This window comes from Lasioglossum baleicum, chromosome 7, assembly GCF_051020765.1.
Source record: "Lasioglossum baleicum chromosome 7, iyLasBale1, whole genome shotgun sequence".
In the NCBI taxonomy this organism is placed as follows: domain Eukaryota; kingdom Metazoa; phylum Arthropoda; class Insecta; order Hymenoptera; family Halictidae; genus Lasioglossum; species Lasioglossum baleicum.
Window position 1 is genome coordinate 976,668 of NC_134935.1, and position 19,156 is coordinate 995,823.

Genomic DNA, 19,156 nt, shown 5'->3' on the forward strand with positions numbered 1-19,156 from the left:
GCGTGGGTGGTGCGATCGCAGCCAAACGGAAGAAAAACTCAGACACGATTATTCGCGCTAAGGTCTGGGGCCCAAGGACCTTAGTAGGGACGATCCTGGTCGCTACAATGTTGCGTACGCGCCACGCGCCAATCGGGAAAATTCGGCAACGAGTCGGGAGGGGGAACAAGGATCGAGTCACCGCGCGATCGAGAATCGATGCGACACTGTCGCACTGGCTTCTGCTACGAAAACACGCTGTACACCGGATCCGATCACGCGCAAAAAGTACGCCCGTACATCTTCGCGATTCCGGTCGCCTAAAAGCGAAAAAGTGCTCGTGAGAGTTTCCCGCTGGGATTAATCGGGCATCCGACGGCACCTGCCTGCCCTGCAGCCGACAAGGACCGCTTCCCGGAAGCCGTATCAGCGCAAGCGAACGAAAGGGCGAAACGGTAAGTCCGCCAGTGTTTCATCCGGAGTTCTTGCGAGGTGGCTCGACCTTTATCGCGCGAGGGCGAACGCTTCTCGTCCCGTCCTCGAATCTTCGCGTGTGCCGTGGCGCTAAACGCCTCGTGCCAACGTCTCACGCCCGTTCCGGGGGCGTTTTGAGGTTAGGTTTCGGAGAGTTTTCCCCGGGTATTGCGAGCGCGGAAGTTTCCTCGGAGGAGTCGCGCTTCGTGAGAATAATCTCTAAGTGTCTCGAATCCTGTGTCGCGCCGATGATCGAAACGTAATACCAAGCGTACCGTGCGTGTAAAATCGAACCGCGAGCGACGGCCGCCGCGACGGTCCCTTACCGCGCCGTTCACCTGCGCTACACGCGATCTCGTCGACCGTGATTTTCTCAACTCGCGGTCTTGTACGACGATTCCGACGCGTGTCAAACTTCGATACGACAACCGCGCAGCGAACCTACATCTGTCGCAATCTTGTATAAACAGCGCGGGCTCTCGGGTCGCGGCCACGTGGCCGTAATTTTGTAATCATTAACGACCGATTAAACATCTCGAGCCCATATCGTCGTGAGTTAGTTCTCAATTCCTGTGAGATCCGTCCTGCCGTGCGGATTGTCCGAACGTTCCTGTGTCCGAATCCTGTGGCCCGTTTCGTGGCGCAATTCCCGTCCGCGTATTTCGAGGGTTCGACTTCCGGACTCAGCTTCTCCGAGTCCAGGAACAGAATCGCGTTTCGCGTGGCCCTCTAAAAGTGCCTGGGGCCCGAACCGTTCGCAAGATTTGATCCGTCGGATCCTCGAATTCCGTTGTCCCGGGCGGGAAATTATACCTATTCTCTAACGGATAATCACTTGTGTCGAAACAGTTAATATCGCGTCCCATGGTTTCATAAATGACCTCACACATAATATGATAAACTATGCTGTCGGTGTCTGTGTACATTACCTTACAGGTTTTACCATATCGAGGAACCATATACTCATGATGAAATCCGTACAAGCAGGTTATGGATATATCTAATATGCACATACCCACATAGATTGGTTTCTTGAAAAAAAGTTTTCGGAAAATGCATAGCGTTTATGGAAAATTTGGTTTCGCGATCATTGCCTCTGCACCATGTAGCCCATCCCCAATGTGTCACGAGGTTTACGTCTACATGATTCCGAACATTTTTCCATAGTTTTACCGAATACCGCGTTGTTCATCAATTTGTACAAAATTTCTTTTCAAGATTGTTAGTGGCATTTGTTCTAAACAGGGTATTTAATTCAATGTATTTGCGGAGTCAGGGTGACTCACAGTGGGCTGGATCGAGAAATTTAGTGACATTTTGTTATAACTCTAGAACCGTAAGAGATATCGGGATTAAATTTGCACTAAAATTCATTTAAAAAATAGTCAATCTTAACTGTTAACAAATAAAATTTTTTCTATTTTGTTAAACAATAACTGTTAATTAATTTTCATTGATTTTTTGTATTAAAATAAAATTGTTTAAGTATAATCTCCCAAACTATTTTTTACTTACTAAACATGTATTTTATATTTACATTTCATACATGTAATGTTTTATAGAATACGTAAAATATAAATTCGAGGAGGTAAAAACGCCTCACAAGCGTGTCAAAAGATATTTTTTATAATAATTATAAATAATTTTTTCAATTTAATTGTTTTAAGATCATGTTCATTCTATATATTACAACCTTTGTTATTTCGTATTATTTCATGTATGTGTAATGTGTTTATAAAAGATAAAAATATGAACAAAAATATAACAAATATAAAAGATAAACCAATTAATCTTAGCAAAACGTTTCTAAATTGATGTTCACAGGTCAACTTTTGGTCAATTTGTTTAGTTTAATTAATTATTAAATCTGCAGCTTCTGGATATCTGCAGGCATAAAAACTGAGATTAAAATTATTATATTCAACAAATATTGTCAGATATAAAATGTAATCTAATTAACATACTGCTTTATCTGCATAGATAAATTGACAGATATACTTACCCAAAAACAGTGATATTCACTAAGGAAAACTATGAAACTCTTAGTCCAGTTATATTATTACCGTTCGTTATGTTTTTAACAATAAAATTAATAGATTAACTATATTATTGTTAAAAATTGCATACTTGTTTTAGGTAGGTACGTAGGTAGGTAGAGGAAGGTCTAATGAAAATGATCTGTTTATACGATTAGGTCCAGTTAGGTCCTCTAAAAAATACACCTTGCAAATTCTAAGAAAGTATATAGATTTTATTCATTTCATTAAATATTAATTTTTAATACATTGCGAGCAACCATCCTCAACTAACGGCGTTAATTGTTACCGCAAAGGACTGTTTTGAATTTACACAAAAGACCCAGAATAAATATTAAATAGGGTAATCACAGGACACCTCGATGAAAAGAAGCAATTTTTTTGGCTGAAAAATACTGCATCCCAAAATGTCTATCTTTGTGAATTTATATTAACTACAGTTTTTGTGAATGAACATTAATTTTTTCAGCTTCGATGTTGATGGACATTTAGGAGGCAATATAAATTTATTAGAAATCGATATGAGGAAGAGAGAGAGAGAGAGAGAGAGAGAGAGAGAGAGAGAGAGAGAGAGAGTCGACTCTTTCGTGAAATGTCACTAAATTTCTCGATCCAGCCCACTGTGTTAATAATTCAAACCTAATTTTGTATATTTTAGCATAGCATCCCACGTGAAACCTGGTAAAGTGTAATAATATGGTGGATCTAAACTGTAGCTCTTAATGCAAGTTTTTATGAAAATTTTCAAAAACATCAGCTAGTAACAAAACATCAGCTTTCAAATACAGATCGCTGTATTCACCCAAGGTTTTTGAGTTGAAACGCTTCCACACATTCTCGGCATGCGCATAATCACTAGACTGCGGATTTTATACATTTATGGCAAAAATAAGTATGTGCAATTTAAAGCAGTGGACAGGTTAACAGGATTTAAAAATATCAATGTACTCGTTTCAGCTAATTAATATCATTAGAAAAAAAATTATATTTCTATTTGGCTCCTATGTTGTGCAATTTATGAAGACAATTTTTATTTTTCATAAAGATCCGCAGTCTAATAATCACGTTCGGATACGGTTTCGCCTGTCAACGAACTGTAAAATGACTCGCAAACAAAGATCGTCTAATTTATCTACGCAATCGAGTTATTCGTATGGAAAGAGACACCCTTTCGCGTCAACAACATGAAATTTTCTATGGAAAGATTTTGAAATTCGGAACGCGTAAAATTGTCAATTTGTTTGTGTCGAGGAAAGATGCTAATTTGTCGAGACTTGTGTTCAAACATTTTTGTACGAATCGATGAATCGTAATTTAATACAATTACGCGAATCTGATTGCTGATCTTCAACATTTTTGTAAATGAAATATACTTTTCTTTAGTTATTGGTAATACGTTGACACTACCTTCAAACGCATTAGCTATTTCTTCGATAATGAAATGTGAATCGTACCCGGATAAATTGTGGAAAACTATGGGAATGCAAAACGCGAATTTTTGTAATTTAAATTGCAATCTTGATGCGTGGGGCCTCTATATCGTCCTGTTAGATGACAATGATCGCGCACCCGTATATCCTTTTCCTCACATGGTTTTTCACAAATGTTGCAATGCGCTGCGTTGATAAGTGCCTCGCACTGTTCATTCGTTAGCTGTTTCATAATTTATCAAATAAAAAAATTATAAGAAAGATCTTATTTTTTATTTAAAACCAATCCTCCTCCTCCGCCTCGTCCTCCTACTCATACAATTAACTCGTATTTATTAAAAAGAAAACAATTACAGTAATAATATCGCCCCCTCCCCATACAGCGAGATATTTTTTACATTAGTGAAAAGTTACTCTTATCTACTCTTTAATTATACAAATATACAAGTATTAAAAAATAATTAAAATATAATTATTGCAGCGAATTTCTTGTCATTTGTCTTCATTATTTTTGTTTCCTGCGAACAGACAGATAGACAGTTATATATCATGTTATATACTTTGGGATATTTTTTCTTTGAAAATTTATTTACCTTCGAGCGACGATTCTTTGACGAATCCTCAGACGTCCATACCGCGCTTCGCCCAGGATCAATCTCCAATTTCGCAATCATTGTGAAACACTATGTGAAAAAAATCAAAAAACTTAAAAAGAGGTGTCATGTTTGTGGTTTTGACTCGGAAAAAATTCAAAGTCGCGTCTTTATAACTGATACTTTACATGTTTTTTTAATAATTGTTAACCCATGCTCGAAATGTTCGCACTTCGCGCAGACTGCAATGGTATGTGACGTTTTTTGTCGGTCGTCAACAGTGAAGTCGACACGGTTCGTTGTTGGCAATTTCATACACGGGATCGTGAACTAGTACTTCGTATTTCGGACAGTTGAAATCTTGCAAATTTATCGAGTTTATTTTCATTTTTCGAAGGATGTCTCTCTCTCGAAACATCCACCTTTGTCCGCTACGACAGGATTCGCGTAATCGCGCACAAAATTTTGAATTACTTCGAATATATCGTGCTGTTGATATTTTTCATAGCCGAAATCTTTAAATGGAATCCTGTGTATGAAATTGCTGACATACCATGCAGACTTTTTGTCAGCGTCGGATAAACAACGTTCTTCCCCAAGCGAAATTCGGAGAGTTCGAACGAGCCGTCATGACAAACATCGATCACATGGCTAACTCTGCATATAAATTTTTTTCCCACAATGAAACCGTCCATGTCAATGATGTGACTGATACGATCCATCTAAATAAAGAAAGTTTTTTCACTAGATTTTACATCGTTTATTAATTTTTTTTATTGTACTTACCGTTGAAGAAAGGGGGATGCGCGATCGTAACTTCGTATAGCGATCCTGATTGTCGACGTTTTTTCTTATGGTATAACTTCATACGACGACTGTTACGAGCAATTTATAATGGATACCCCTACCACTAATGTAAAAAATATCTCCATATAATATTCCACACACACGCAACAAGTCCAACGGGCAGTACGCGAAAACCGTCACGTATGGAAAAATGGTTGATCTTTGAATCTCAACACGACAAACGCTTGCAACGATAGAACGTTCGCGAAGACTTCGCGTTCCATCGCGTCCTGTTCATTCATTCTTACCATCCCCACCAACTACAATAAAAAGATGGAAGAAATGATTTGAGATGCTACTCTTAATGAGCGTTTACGATAGCTGGCTGTATGGCGATGGCAGACAGAAACAGCGACACGGTCCTCTTACATCTTGCATTAGATCGATAAGAAGATCTTTCAGAGGAGACCGTTGTATATTTATGAAATTAAACAAGACGTTCATCGAACTCGCGAGATTAGACGTTCGTCGAAATCTCCGCTCGATAACAAAATCGTCGATAAACTTTATAATCGTAAAAAATTTACAGCATGATGGATTATGTTCACAAATATTAATAACTATACTAATTTAGATGATAACACAAAATGAAATCTGTGCGAAAGTGCTCTGTACACCTAACTGAAAAACTTCTGTAATACAAGAATTTACACAATTTTCCTCAAAACACTTGAAAATTGCCAATGAACGGACGCTGTTTCAGAAAGCGTGGCGTAAAATCTCTTGGCTTTCAATGAAGTATACTACAAGCGACCTTTAGCTACGTTGGATAGAAAAAATTCCATGACAAACGGAAAAATTTAGAAATTGACTTCTTTCTAGATTTTCGGCTAAATACCTCAGAGTTGGGCATTAATTGATTAAAATTTTAGTCAAGATTGATTAATGTGTACGATTAAAAGAAGAAGAAATCATCGAAAAATCGAAGACTGATTCAATCGATTGATGAAGTTAATAATCGCCATACGGTCTATCCATAAATTGTAATAACCAGGGAGATAGAGACAGAGAGCGGAGATGAAGAATTGACAGAAATATATCTCAAGAAAAACTCAGTTTACATTTTTTTCAGTATTCATACAGTTTTGATTCCGTATTTCATTTCGAAGTTCCAGCAGTTAATCATTAATGGAACGTTTGCGAAGACTTCGCGTTCCATCGCGTCCTGTTCATTAATTCTTACCATCCCCAACCAACTACGATAAAAAGATGTATGAAATTATTTGAAATGCTACTCTTAATGAATGTTTACGATAGCTGGCTGTATGGCGATGGCAGACAGAAACAGTGACACGGTCCTCTTACATCTTGCATGACATCGATAAGAAGATCTTTCAGAGGGGACCGTTGTATATTTACGAAATTAAACAAGACGTTCATCGAACTCGCGAGATTAGACGTTCATCGAAATCTCCGCACGTGAGAAAAACCGTTGGTCCTCAAGTTTGACAAATCGATGTTGAGAAAAATTATTGACTGGCTGTATGGTCCCCTTACATAAATCTTTCAGAGGGGACCGTTGTATACAGGGTGTCCCAAAACCCCTTCGACTCCGGGAAATGGGAGGTTCCTTAGGTCATTTGAAGCAACATTTTCCTTTGCACCAATGTCAGCCGGGGCTTTGTTTAGGAGTTATTAACGAAAAACACGGACCAATCAGAGCGCGATCTAGACGCGCGATGGCACGTTCAGCCCGGCGCGCCGGGAGACGAGCGTGGTGTAACGCCGCGATGCCGTAACGAACAAGAGTTTCTCGAGATTATGTGAATCTTCCCCGATTTGGATGAGCTTTGGATATGTTGTCAAGACCATGATTCTGAACAACATTTCCCTTTACAGTTTTTGTCAGCCGGCTTTAGTTTACGCGATAAATGTAAAAACTTGTAATTGTAAATCGATCGATTGTACTATCTTCTACCCGATTTGGATGAGCTTTGGATATGTTGTCAAGACCATGATTCTGAACAACATTTCCCTTTACAGTTTTTGTCGGCCGGCTTTAGTTTACGCGATAAATGCAAAAACTTGTAATTGTAAATCGATCGATTGTACTATCTTCTACCCGATTTGGATGAGCTTTGGATATGTTGTCAAGACCATGATTCTGAACAACATTTCCTTTAGACTTTTTGACGGTCGCGGAAGAACTGTACTTGTCAATTCATATGGGTGGATCTTTTTACCCGACTTACGGCAACGTTACCCGAACGAGAGAAGAAGCAGAAACTGATTGTATTGAAAACTCACTTATTCAGCCGTAAATCCATTTGCTGCTTCGAAATGTGTGTCACTGGGTCACTCGGTGACGAACTGTACAGATGTCTTAAGGTATACGACAGTACCGAAAGCTAAGGGACGTACGGCCAGGTCGACGAACTGCACAGCCGGTGGTAAAAGGCCTAAGGGATACGCGGTCAAGTCGACGATCCAGAATTTCAGTTTCACTTTCGAATCGATAAATAATTCGTATGTTTATTTCACACAGATGCCTTGAAATTTTTCCACACTCACAATCACTGTTCACATTTGTCAACACATAGTTATGCACTAATAATAATTGCCATATCCCTTGTCCTGCTGCACAAATTACAACAATCAGGTAATGCAATCACTAGACTGCGGATTTCATGCATTTGTAGCAAACATGAGTAGGTGCATTTTAAGACACTAGAGAGATTAAAATAATTTCAAAACACCAATGTATTATTTTCAACTTCTCAAAATGATCACAATCAAATATCTGTCTGGCTCCTGTCCCTTGTAATAGCGGCAGCCAACTTTCATTTTACATACAGATCCGCAGTCTAGTGATTAAATTAAATAATCGTTTAATTAGTTTAAGCAATTATTATTAGTGCATAACTATGTGTTGACAAATATGAACAGTGATTGTGAGTGTGGAAAAATTTCAAGGCATCTGTGTGAAATAAACATACGAATTATTTATCGATTCGAAAATGAAAGTGAAATTCTGGATCGTCGACTTGACCGCGCATCCTTTAGGACTTCTACCACCGGCTGTGCAGTTCGTCGACCTGGCCGTACGTCCCTTAGCTTTCGGTACTGTCGTATACCTGAAGACATCTGTGCAGTTCGTCACCGAGTGACCCAGCGACACACATTTCGAAGCAGCAAATGGATTTACGGCTGAATAAGTGAGTTTTTAATACAATCAGTTTCTGCTTCTTCCCTCGTTCGGGTAACGTTGCCGTAAGTCGGGTAAAGAGATCCACCCATATAAATTGACAAGTAAAGTTCTTCCGACCGACAAGAACTGTAAAGGGTAATGTTGTTCAGAATCATGGTCTTGACAACATATCCAAAGCTCATCCAAATCGGGTAAAAGATAGTACATCGATCGATTTACAATTACAAGTTTTTACATTTATCGCGTAAACTAAAGCCGGCTGACAAAAACTGTAAAGGGAAATGTTGTTCAGAATCATGGTCTTGACAACATATCCAAAGCTCATCCAAATCGGGGAAGATTCACATAATCTCGAGAAACTCTTGTTCGTTACGGCATCGCGGCGTTACACCACGCTCGTCTCCCGGCGCGCCGGGCTGAACGTGCCATCGCGCGTCTAGATCGCGCTCTGATTGGTCTGTGTTTTTCGTTAATAACTCCTAAACAAAGCCCCGGCTGACATTGGTGCAAAGGAAAATGTTGCTTCAAATGACCTAAGGAACCTCCCATTTCCCGGAGTCGAAGGGGTTTTGGGACACCCTGTATATTTATGAAATTTAACAAGACGTTCATTGAACTCCGTTCAAATGAGTGTTTTACGATAGCTGGATGGCGATGACAGACATAAACAGTCTTGCATGACGTAGATAAGGAGACGTGAAAACATAAACACGTTCGGACACGTTCCCTGGGATAACCCCCCCCCCCCCCACCAGGCTTATGCAATACCAGGAAACTGGTCTTGAATGCAATACCTGGAAACTGCCCCCCCCTCCTTTCAAGATAAGAGAACATGCTGTATCCCCCCTCCCCCTCCCCCAAAAACATGATGGAATAATTCCATTAAAAATATGACGTAATATGTGCTCGTGCAATACCGCTCGGCGGTACCGCACTCCCGTGAATTGAAAAGTGGCTTAGAGAACCCGTGTATATACATATACTACTAATAGTATTTGGTCTTCTCTTATTTCTTGTACAATGAACACGTGGCGAAATGAATATCATGATTACCCGTATGTATAATATTTACGTAAATACAACTATTTTTTCTGTACCAATTTGGTTGGGTCTGTCGCACGTGTTGTCCATCTGTCGGAGTTGAAGTTGTCGGAGCGCGTATTTGTTAATACAAATAATAATTGCAAATTGTATTTGTCAATAACAATTATCTTTACTATTTTAAATAAATTCATTTAGACTTGCTCAAATAATAAGTAATAATTTTTGTGTTTTATTTGAATATCCAAATAACAAATAACTTGTTACTTAAATTTTTATTTAAATAAATTTATTTATTGCCCAACACTGAGTACAGATAATGGATGAATTGTGTATGTTTTGAACGTTACTGTTTAGGCTCAAACATCAAATCGATTCTATACCATGTTTGATGTATGTACTGTGACGTTGCAACGTTTGCGACGTCCCTTCTCCGGTGATTTCGTGTAGGTTCGAGAACGGTAAAGGACCGGACCGCCCTCTAACGGGACACGCACCGGGACAGGATTCGAGAGCGCTCCTCTAAGAGATTCCGATATTATCGAGGACCTCCTAATGACATCTGTCGCGCGTGCCGAGAACGGCAAGTTTCAGGGCTGTATATGGAACGCGCAGAAGGAACCACCGACCGGCCGAATTGTCACGGGAAACGAACAGTCGCCCCAAGGCCAGGAAGCACCCGACGGAAAAGCGAATGGCCGTTTCGAGAAATTAGAGCTTGGTGCGAGGACACTCGGCAAGCAAACCGGAGGCGCCGCCAGGACAGCAGCTTTCGAACATCTCGTCCGATACGGACCGACGGAGAATCCTGACGCCGCCTCGCCCCATCAAGGGAGAGCTGCCCCGGGGTCGGTCCCCTCGTAGCCAAGAAGAGGAAGCCCCTCCGCTGGTCAAGTGAGCGATAAGCTCCTTGACCAATTTCGTGATTGCCCGGGGCCCTAGGGCGCGAAGAGGGTACGCTCCTGCGCCGTAGAGTTACGCCGCACAGTGGTGCGAGCAGGGAAAAAAATCAATTTTTCGAATGTTGGGTACATAGATTTTTCATTGCAATTTCGTTTACTATATAGTTGGAGTATTTAAACCAATAAAAATTTTTTATAAGTATCACTTATTTCTAGGAATAATATGACATGAAAGTTTGGAAAAAGGAAACCTGCGATTTTGGCTTATAAATGCGTCTACGTATAAACGCAGCCACAAGAATCTAAAACATTATAACACTTGAACAATATTATAATTTGATTGTGTTTATAATAGATGATTTATTTAACGTAGCTTTAATTAATGTAAGTGTCATTTATTTATCTAAAACACAAATTGAAAAGGAGCTATTTTGAATAGTAGAATTAGGCTGCGTTTATAGTTCCTGACTCGCGTGCTTTTCGTCTCGCGTGCTTTTGGTCTCGCGAGACAGCGGGTTAGAAATTTCGAGCGGGGTCGACGGGCCCACTGTGCCCCCCGCTGTGCGTGGCACAAAAAAAGGTCTCCGAAGATATCCTACCGCCTTAAAGGAAAGCTATCGGTAGTTTACCTAAACGAACCGTGAAGCCGTAGAGACCTTTTTTCGTGCCTCGCACAGTGGGCCCGTCGGCCCCGCTCGAAATTTCTGACCCGCTGTCTCGCGAGACCAAAAGCACGCGAGACGAAAAGCACGCGAGTCAGGAACTATAAACGCAGCCTTAAAGTTCAATTTGACATAATTTGTTTGCGCCAAAAAGCGCCAAGATAAAACTTGTTGCAAATAATGCAACACACTTTCAAGTACATATCCAACCAGGTTTTGGCTGCGAACTCCTGCGAACCTGGCTCTGCGACCAATTTTTTCTAACTATAGTCAGACGCATGTATCCGTGTACGCTCTTTAAAACGGAATAACTTTTCTAAACTTTTACCGAACGATCTGATTTTTTGTGATCAATTAAATGCAGTTGTTTACTAAATAACGTGCAAAAATTTTTTTGAAAGAATAGCAATTACGTAAAAAAAGGCAGTTTAAAAATTTTTTTTATTTGTCCCCGTATAGAAAATTTAAAATATACGTTTAGTAGATCTATCTTAGTTATATATATATACTGAAAATTTCATCGAAATTGATTAACATACACACGAGGTATAAGTGGTTAAAAGTGGTGAAAATCTTGGTATGTACACATATGTATGTACACAGCTCTTACGGCTCCTGGTCAGTTCCTGCATACGAAAATGCGAGTATCTCGAAAACTAAAAGCGACCCCCCTATATTGGAAAAGGAAAAAGTTGTTCAAAATGTTGAAATCTATAACATATTTAAATTTCATCAAAATCGGAGAACAGTAAAACAAGTAAAAAAAAATTTAATGAAAAAATAAATTAATTAATAAATAAATAAATATTTATTTTCTTGCCACATAACCGTTGTACCTGTGGCATGCTTTCCACAAATTTTCAAGCAAATGTGTTGGATGGTTTGGTTTTTATAGATTTTTTTCCGCTTTTTGGCCATTTGGCACCACTGTGCGCCGTGGAAACGCGCCATAGGCAATTCGGAAAAGCGGTCGAGTGGGGGGAACCGTGTTCGATCCGCTAGGCGGCCGAAAATCGATGGATCACTGTCGCGCTGGCTATCGTCCGACGTACACGCCATTGTCTCCCGAACTCGTGCCACGAACAATTAGTAATTGCGCCGCGAAAAGTGCGTGTCCTGTGAGGGTTTCGTGCGCCTAGGACTCCGTCCAATCTAGCCCGGCCGTACAGCCAGCTCTATCGGGAGCCGTTCGATTCAACCCAGAACGAAAAACAGCACGAGAAACGGTAAGTCGCACTTGTGATCCATTCGGTATTTTCGTTGCGCGCCGGCTCGACCTTCGTCGTGCGAGGACGAACGCTTCCCGTTCCGTCCTCGATAATTCGCTCGCATTCCTCTCGGAATGCTTTGAGATTGTTCGGGAATATTTCGGGAGAGTTTTCCTCTGTAACTTGCGTGCGAAAGAGTGTCTTACGAGGAGTCGCGTTCGTGAGAGTGATTCAATTCGGTATCTTCGCGTTTCTCGAATCCTGTGTCTCCTGTCGAAGCGCGTATTCTGTCCGTCGGCGTTCGATCGCGTAATCGATAACGTACGCGTCGGGGCGATTCACGTGCGGAAGTCATCGCGGCAGTCTCGCAGTTCGCCGGTCATCTGCGCCTCGCGTTTCCGAAGTTCGTTGCGAACGAAACGACGGTAATTGCCAGCGGTATCGTTGCGAGCGAAATCGGTAGGACAACCGCGCGGCGAACGACCATCTTCTCGCTATCTTGTACGAAGAGCGCGGGCTCTCGGGTCTCGACTGCTACAATAAATAGCTCGAGACCATATCGTAGTCGAATTATTCGATTCCCTGTGAGATCCGTCCTGCCGAGAGGGCTGTCCTAGTCGTCCCGTGTTCGAACCATCTGGCCTAGTCGCGACGTCATTTTCGATCCGCGTATCTCGAAGATTCGGCTCTCGACCTCGGCTTCTCCGAGCTCGAGCAGTGCTTTGCGTTTCGTGTGCCATCCTTGCGGTGCCTGGCGCTCGAACCTTTAGCTTTCGTGAGGAAATCGTCGAATCTTCGAGTCTCGTATAGTCTCGGGCGGACCGCGTGCACTCGGCTCGCACGCGGCCTGGTCTCAGCGCCTGTAAGGCCCGAAGGTAACCGGCTTCCGCGGGTCAAACCGCTCGTCGGAAAAAGGTTAACGTGACAGTACATATGTATAAGCAGGGGCGCACCCAGGGGGGGCCTGGCCACCCTCAAGAAAGAAGGAAATAGAACACTGGAAACTATGTTACATGTAAAATTCAACATGATGTGCATATGTAAGTACATATGTACATTGGGGCAGTAGCGTGCTACTCTATGGGCAACTTGGGCAAATGACCGGGGTCTCAAAGTAAAAAGGGGCCCCGAACACAAACCAAGATCCGAATTGTACGGTTTTCCTGAGAGGCAAGGGCCGGTTTAAGCGTAATAGCAGAAGTAAGAAATGCTGTGGGCCCCGCGCCTGGAGCAGAAAATGTTTAGCTTCTAAAATCGTGGAACAGCCCTGGGTACCGTTAACAGACACTTTTGCTTAAAAAACAGGTCATTCATTGTGTTTCATTTTATTATCATACAAAACCTGGGGCCGCCCAGTAATATTTGCTCCAGGCCCCGCGCGCTGGCTTTTCCGGCCCTGCTGGGGGTCCAAGTAGTTATTATTATTCGCCCCCCCCCCCCAAATTAAATCCTGGGTGCGTCGCTGTTCATATGTACATGCATAAGTAAGTGCCCGATGATTTATGGACGAGAATGTATGTAGCTCCGAAGATTTTTGTTAGAAATGATACCTTAATTGCATAACAGTAAGAGATACTTACCACCGCCACTGCATTCGACGAAAGAATCTCATCCTGTTTCAACACGGCGAAGTAGGCGACGTTCACCAGAACATAAATTATCGTGACCAGCGGCAACGATATGCAAATAGCCTTTGGTAAGTTCCTGCGAAAGTAAAAGCGAAGATTGATACACGTTGATGCGGTAAAAGCCGTGCGAGATAGGCATAACTACCGCGTGCCCGTTTTATTCATCATTTAAATATAGCTTCATCAATCCTACAAAGGTCTTTGTTTCTTATTATTTCGAAACGCTTATACTTTTTGTGGCTTGTGCATTGTATAGTATGTACATTAGGGTGGACCTTGGCTATACCTGATACAAATATTTTTTTTAATTTCTTTGGGGGCACCCCATGAAATTGACAATAAGTGAGAAAATGGACCTGCCGATTGGACCACCGGCGCACATCAAATTCGAAAATATTTTATTTTAGAAAATCGTTTTTCTTCGTTATTGTACATCGTAACTATACATTTTCATACACCGTTGAATTTGTCTTTTCATATTCTATGAAAATATAAAAACAATATACTATTATATTTTTAAAAAATTATCAAAATTTTTAAATTTTAAAAACCTACTTTTTGAAAAAAAATGTCTTTTTACTACTATATTTATCTCATAGAACAGTTCAACCTTTATGTAAAGAATTCTTTCATTCATTTCGAAATATTTAAGATATTTAGAGAAGTCACATTTAAACGCCCATGCATATGTATGCGATTGTACACAGTAAAAACGAAAACATTTACAATTATATTCTAGTTTATTTACACTTATAATGAACACAGTTGAGGTAATGAAAGTTTTAAAAAATGATTAAAAATAATTACTAGAAAATATATTAGGGACATGTCTTTGTTCTGCAAATTTTTCCACCGGATCTAGTGGGGAAAAATGTTTAAATATATGGTCATATTCTACGATTCTTGCTCTTTGAAATACCGTTTTTTTTTTCATTATTTGTAACAACTTGTTGCCATCATTCAGGTAAGCTGTCAATTCCCGTATCCCAATGACTAATTAGCAACATGTGTCTTCAATGTACAAGCAAAATTACTTCCTTATTCAAAATGCGCCAGAACTTTCCTTCCACGACCTAATAAATGTTATCAATAATTATTTCAGTTATATATTGTGACGTTGCAAGCGTGCGACGTCACTTCGCCGGTTGAAAACGGCCAAAGAGCCTAATCGCGTGTGGACAGGACTGACCTCTAACGGTCTCGAAAGCCACCCGCAGAACATAAGAGCGTTCCGTGAGGAAAATCTTCAGATTTCGTAACAACTTGCTAATGCCATCTATTGTGCGTACGGAGTACGACGTTACAGGGAAATGCCGAAAGTAAGGAAAGCGTACGAGTCCGAAAGGGTGCCGAAGGATCGACTAACGAATTAAAGAATGGCCAATACGATCGAATCCGGTACCGGAACCAGCGAATAAGTCACCACACACGGGCGAACAAACCCGGATTGCGCCGATGTGGGACGAAGAGATCCTGTGGCGAACATCGACATATTTAAGAGTCCCGCCGCCGTCTCATCCCGCTCAACCAGGATCTCAGCGTGGGTGGTGTGACGGACTTGCTGACGAGGATTATGCAATCCGCTCGCCGAGGGCGAGCGTGAATTCAATTGTCGCGGTGGATTATTTGATCGCGTAAAGTCTGGGGCCCTAGGACTTTTTCGTAGTTGCGATCCTGCGACAATCTAGTTGCGTTGCGAACGGCACCAATCGGAAAATTCGGCAGTACGATAAGAGTAGGGGGAACTAGAATCGATGCGTTCCGTCGATGCGGATCGAGGGATCACTGTCGCACAGAGACCCGAATGTAATAGACGCGTCGGAATACTTTCGCCAATCTCGTCCTTTGTACCGAATATCGACTAAGTTTCGCGTCGCGGGTGATTTTCCGACTTCATCGCGGAATTCCGAGCGAAGGACGAACTCGAGCAGAGCGTCTAGGGCCAGTATCGACCCGTAATAAAGAATATCGTCAACGGTAAGTCGACTTTGTGATTTCTCGATTCGTTAATCGTGGTGGCTCGTAGTATTCGCGCGAGGACGACACGTGTTCGTCTCGTCCGCCGAGATTTCGTTAGAGCCGAGGCGCGCAGGGCGAACTCGCTCGTGCTCTCGCGGCGGTCTACTCGTCTCGTGGAACGCGTACGGCCGCGGATTATTTATCGCACGTAGTGGATTTCGTCATGTATCCGGCTCTCGCGACAGTCTTCGAAATTACGCCGTTCATCCGCGTCTCGCGGAATCTCGTCTCGCCGAGTATCGAATATTGTACCGTAGTACCGTACTTCCGCGATAAAATTAAGATCGACTAACGCACTCCGCGAGCGACCATCTTTCGCAAAAGTGTACAAGGAACGCGGGCTCCCGGTTCGCGGCCTCGTGGCCGCGAACCTGTATATTTTATTTGACGACCATTAAATGAATAGAGCCCATTCCGACTAGTTGATTCTTGACCTGCGAGATCCGTCCTGCCGTGAGGGCTGTCCCCGTTACCTCCTGTGTTCGAACCATCTGGCAGTTCGCGTCATTGTTTCACGCCGCGTTTCGCGGAGGCTTGACTCTCGGACTCGGCTTCACCGAGCACGAGAACTTTATCGTGTTTCGCGTGGTATTTTATAATACCTGGCGCCCGAACTGGTATCGCACCGTTCATTCGAGCCTCCTCGGAAAACCGCCTTTGCACCGGGAGGACCGTGTCTGCACGGCCGCGCACGGCCCGGTCTCAGCGCCTATAAAATCCCGGGGTTGACCATTTTTCGTCGGTCATAGAACCATACGAAAAAGGGACAACGTCGCAATATACAGGGTGAGTCACCAAACGTTACCACCTCAAATATCTTTGTTGTTTCTAAAGATACGTAAAATATGGTAAGGACAAAGTTGAATGGTACAATGGGGCTGACACGATGCAAAAAAAAAATTTTGTTTTTATGTCATTTTTTCAGAGATATGAAGGTGACCTTCATTTTTTTAAATGGAATGAGGTATTTTTTAATACATCAATCGATGCAGCTGGACATTCGTTATAATAAAGTACTAACCTATGTATGTCGAAAAGTTATTAGTTCAGGAGATATTTCAATTTAAATAACTCTAAAATACCATTACTGTCGTACTACGACGTCAGTGTTTACTTACTTATGTAACGTCTTATCACGACAGTAATGGTGTTTTAGAGTTATTTAAATTGAAATATCTCCTGAACTAATAACTTTTCGACATACATAGGTTAGTACTTTATTATAACGAATGTCCAGCTGCATCGATTGATGTATTAAAAAATACCTCATTCCATTTAAAAAAATGAAGGTCACCTTCATATCTCTGAAAAAATGACATAAAAACAAAATTTTTTTTTTTGCATCGTGTCAGCCCCATTGTACCATTCAACTTTGTCCTTACCATATTTTACGTATCTTTAGAAACAACAAAGATATTTGAGGTGGTAACGTTTGGTGACTCACCCTGTATACACCGGTAAATAATAAAATGTCCATTTTAGGGAAACCAATAAAAATCGGCACACATGAGGTTTGACACACTCCAGTAACTACAAACAGTTGTTAGGTTTGAATTGTTTGTTAATTCGGGTCCATAAAATTGCTGAATATTCTTTAGACATACTGAAATAAAGGGTTGACAGCGTTTGTCTTAAAATTACACCTTTCACGTAATGAAAAAACATTTTCCATTTGTTTATGTCCAACAAGTAGTCCAATACACTGCCCCGTACGAGCGATGGCGGAAAGCGGAACAGCAGTGGGTTAAGATATTAAATTTATTAAACCGTCAGCGCCCTCCAGGGCCGGCGCAAGGAAGGTTCAGCGCGTTCGCCGGAGCCCGGACCACAGTGGGCTGGATCGAGAAATTTAATGACATTTCACGAAAGAGTCGACTTTCTCATATCGATTTCTAATAAATTTGTATTGCATCCTCAATGTCCATCAACATCGAAGCTGAACAAATTAATGTTCGTTCACAAAAACTGTAGTTAATATAAATTCACAAAGATAGACATTTGGGATGCAATATTTTTCAGCCAAAAATTGCTTCTTTTCATCGAGGTGTCCTGATTACCCTATTTAATATTTCTTCTGGGTCTTTTGTGTAAATGAAAAACAGTCATTTGCGGTAACAATTAACGCTGTTAGTTGAGGATGGTTGCCCGCAATGTATTAAAAATTAATATTTAATGAAATGAATAAAATCTATATACTTTCTTAGAATTTGCAAGGTGTATCTTTTAGAGGACCTAACTGGACCTAATCGGATAAATCGGATCATTTTCATTAGACCTTCCTCTACATATCCCCACAAAAATCATATCAGTGTTCCGATTGAACCCACGTTACTTTCCGTTGTACAAAAAAACTTCTTAGGACAAAGTTACACTGTTTGAAGGGCCACATGTACCGGTGTAAGGGAAAAAATTTTTAAGGTAATTTTTTTACAAGATTTCAAGGTCATCGATATTTTTTGAATGGAATTAGGTATTTTTTAATACATGAATCGATGCAGCTGGACATTCGTTATAAAAAAGTACTAACCTATGTATGTCGAAAATTTAGTAGTTCACGAGATATTTCGATTTAAATAATTCTAAAATACCATCGGGTACCCCCCCCCCGAAGTTTATAAACTTTCGGGATCCCGACCAGTACCCGAACAAATTTCCCGACCCGACCCGAACCCGAAATTTCGGGTACCCTCACACCCCTAAATTTTGCAATTTCAAAGATTTTTCTCAACGCTTCGATGCAAGTATGGATCAGAGGATTTTGCGGGTGAAAAATACTGAATATTGTACCGAGCGTTTCACAAGATCAATAATAACCACAACATCATTTTTTTTCACCGTACTTGCTATGTGTAAATTGTTTATAAGTGTATAAATTTGCAACTGAATTCCATGCTGGCACGAACTAAACTGAACCATGTGAACGTTAAGAGAGAACCAGTGCAAAAACAAAGGAACGACGTATATTGACAATCAGCCAATCAGACACGGTGATCGAAAAGTTCTTGAATCGATACTTGGCGATAAATACACACACAAATTGAAAAGTGCCTTTCCTAACCCAGACACATTTGCTTATATACCATTTATCGTTATGGTAAGAATTGACATTCAAAATATTTGACCCGACGATTCTAAAACGCTGACTGTTTATTTGGTGGATGAGAACAATTCTTAGAACTTGTTATATGAC

At 41.2% G+C, this 19,156-nt stretch overlaps 1 protein-coding gene and 1 long non-coding RNA gene across 13 annotated transcripts in view; both read right to left on the reverse strand.

The window, feature by feature from the left end:
- The window catches only part of LOC143210726 (Y+L amino acid transporter 2-like), a 694,702-nt gene that overhangs the window by 231,917 nt on the left and 443,629 nt on the right, over positions 1-19,156 (reverse strand). For all 11 annotated transcript variants that reach the window (XM_076427860.1, XM_076427853.1, XM_076427855.1 and 8 more), the window contains one exon: positions 13,900-14,023. In XM_076427860.1, coding sequence (XP_076283975.1) covers positions 13,900-14,023 — 124 coding nt within the window. The remainder of the gene's footprint in view (positions 1-13,899; positions 14,024-19,156) is intronic.
- LOC143210511 (uncharacterized) lies at positions 1,758-6,802 on the reverse strand. 2 transcript variants are annotated; one of them, XR_013009266.1, is made up of 4 exons: positions 5,299-6,802; positions 4,701-5,234; positions 4,513-4,602; positions 1,995-4,437 (listed from the first exon to the last, which is right to left on the reverse strand). It is a non-coding gene; the product is annotated as an uncharacterized LOC143210511 (long non-coding RNA). The 2 variants fall into 2 exon arrangements; XR_013009267.1 differs by lacking the exon at positions 4,701-5,234 and having other exon boundaries at positions 1,758-4,437; positions 5,299-6,783.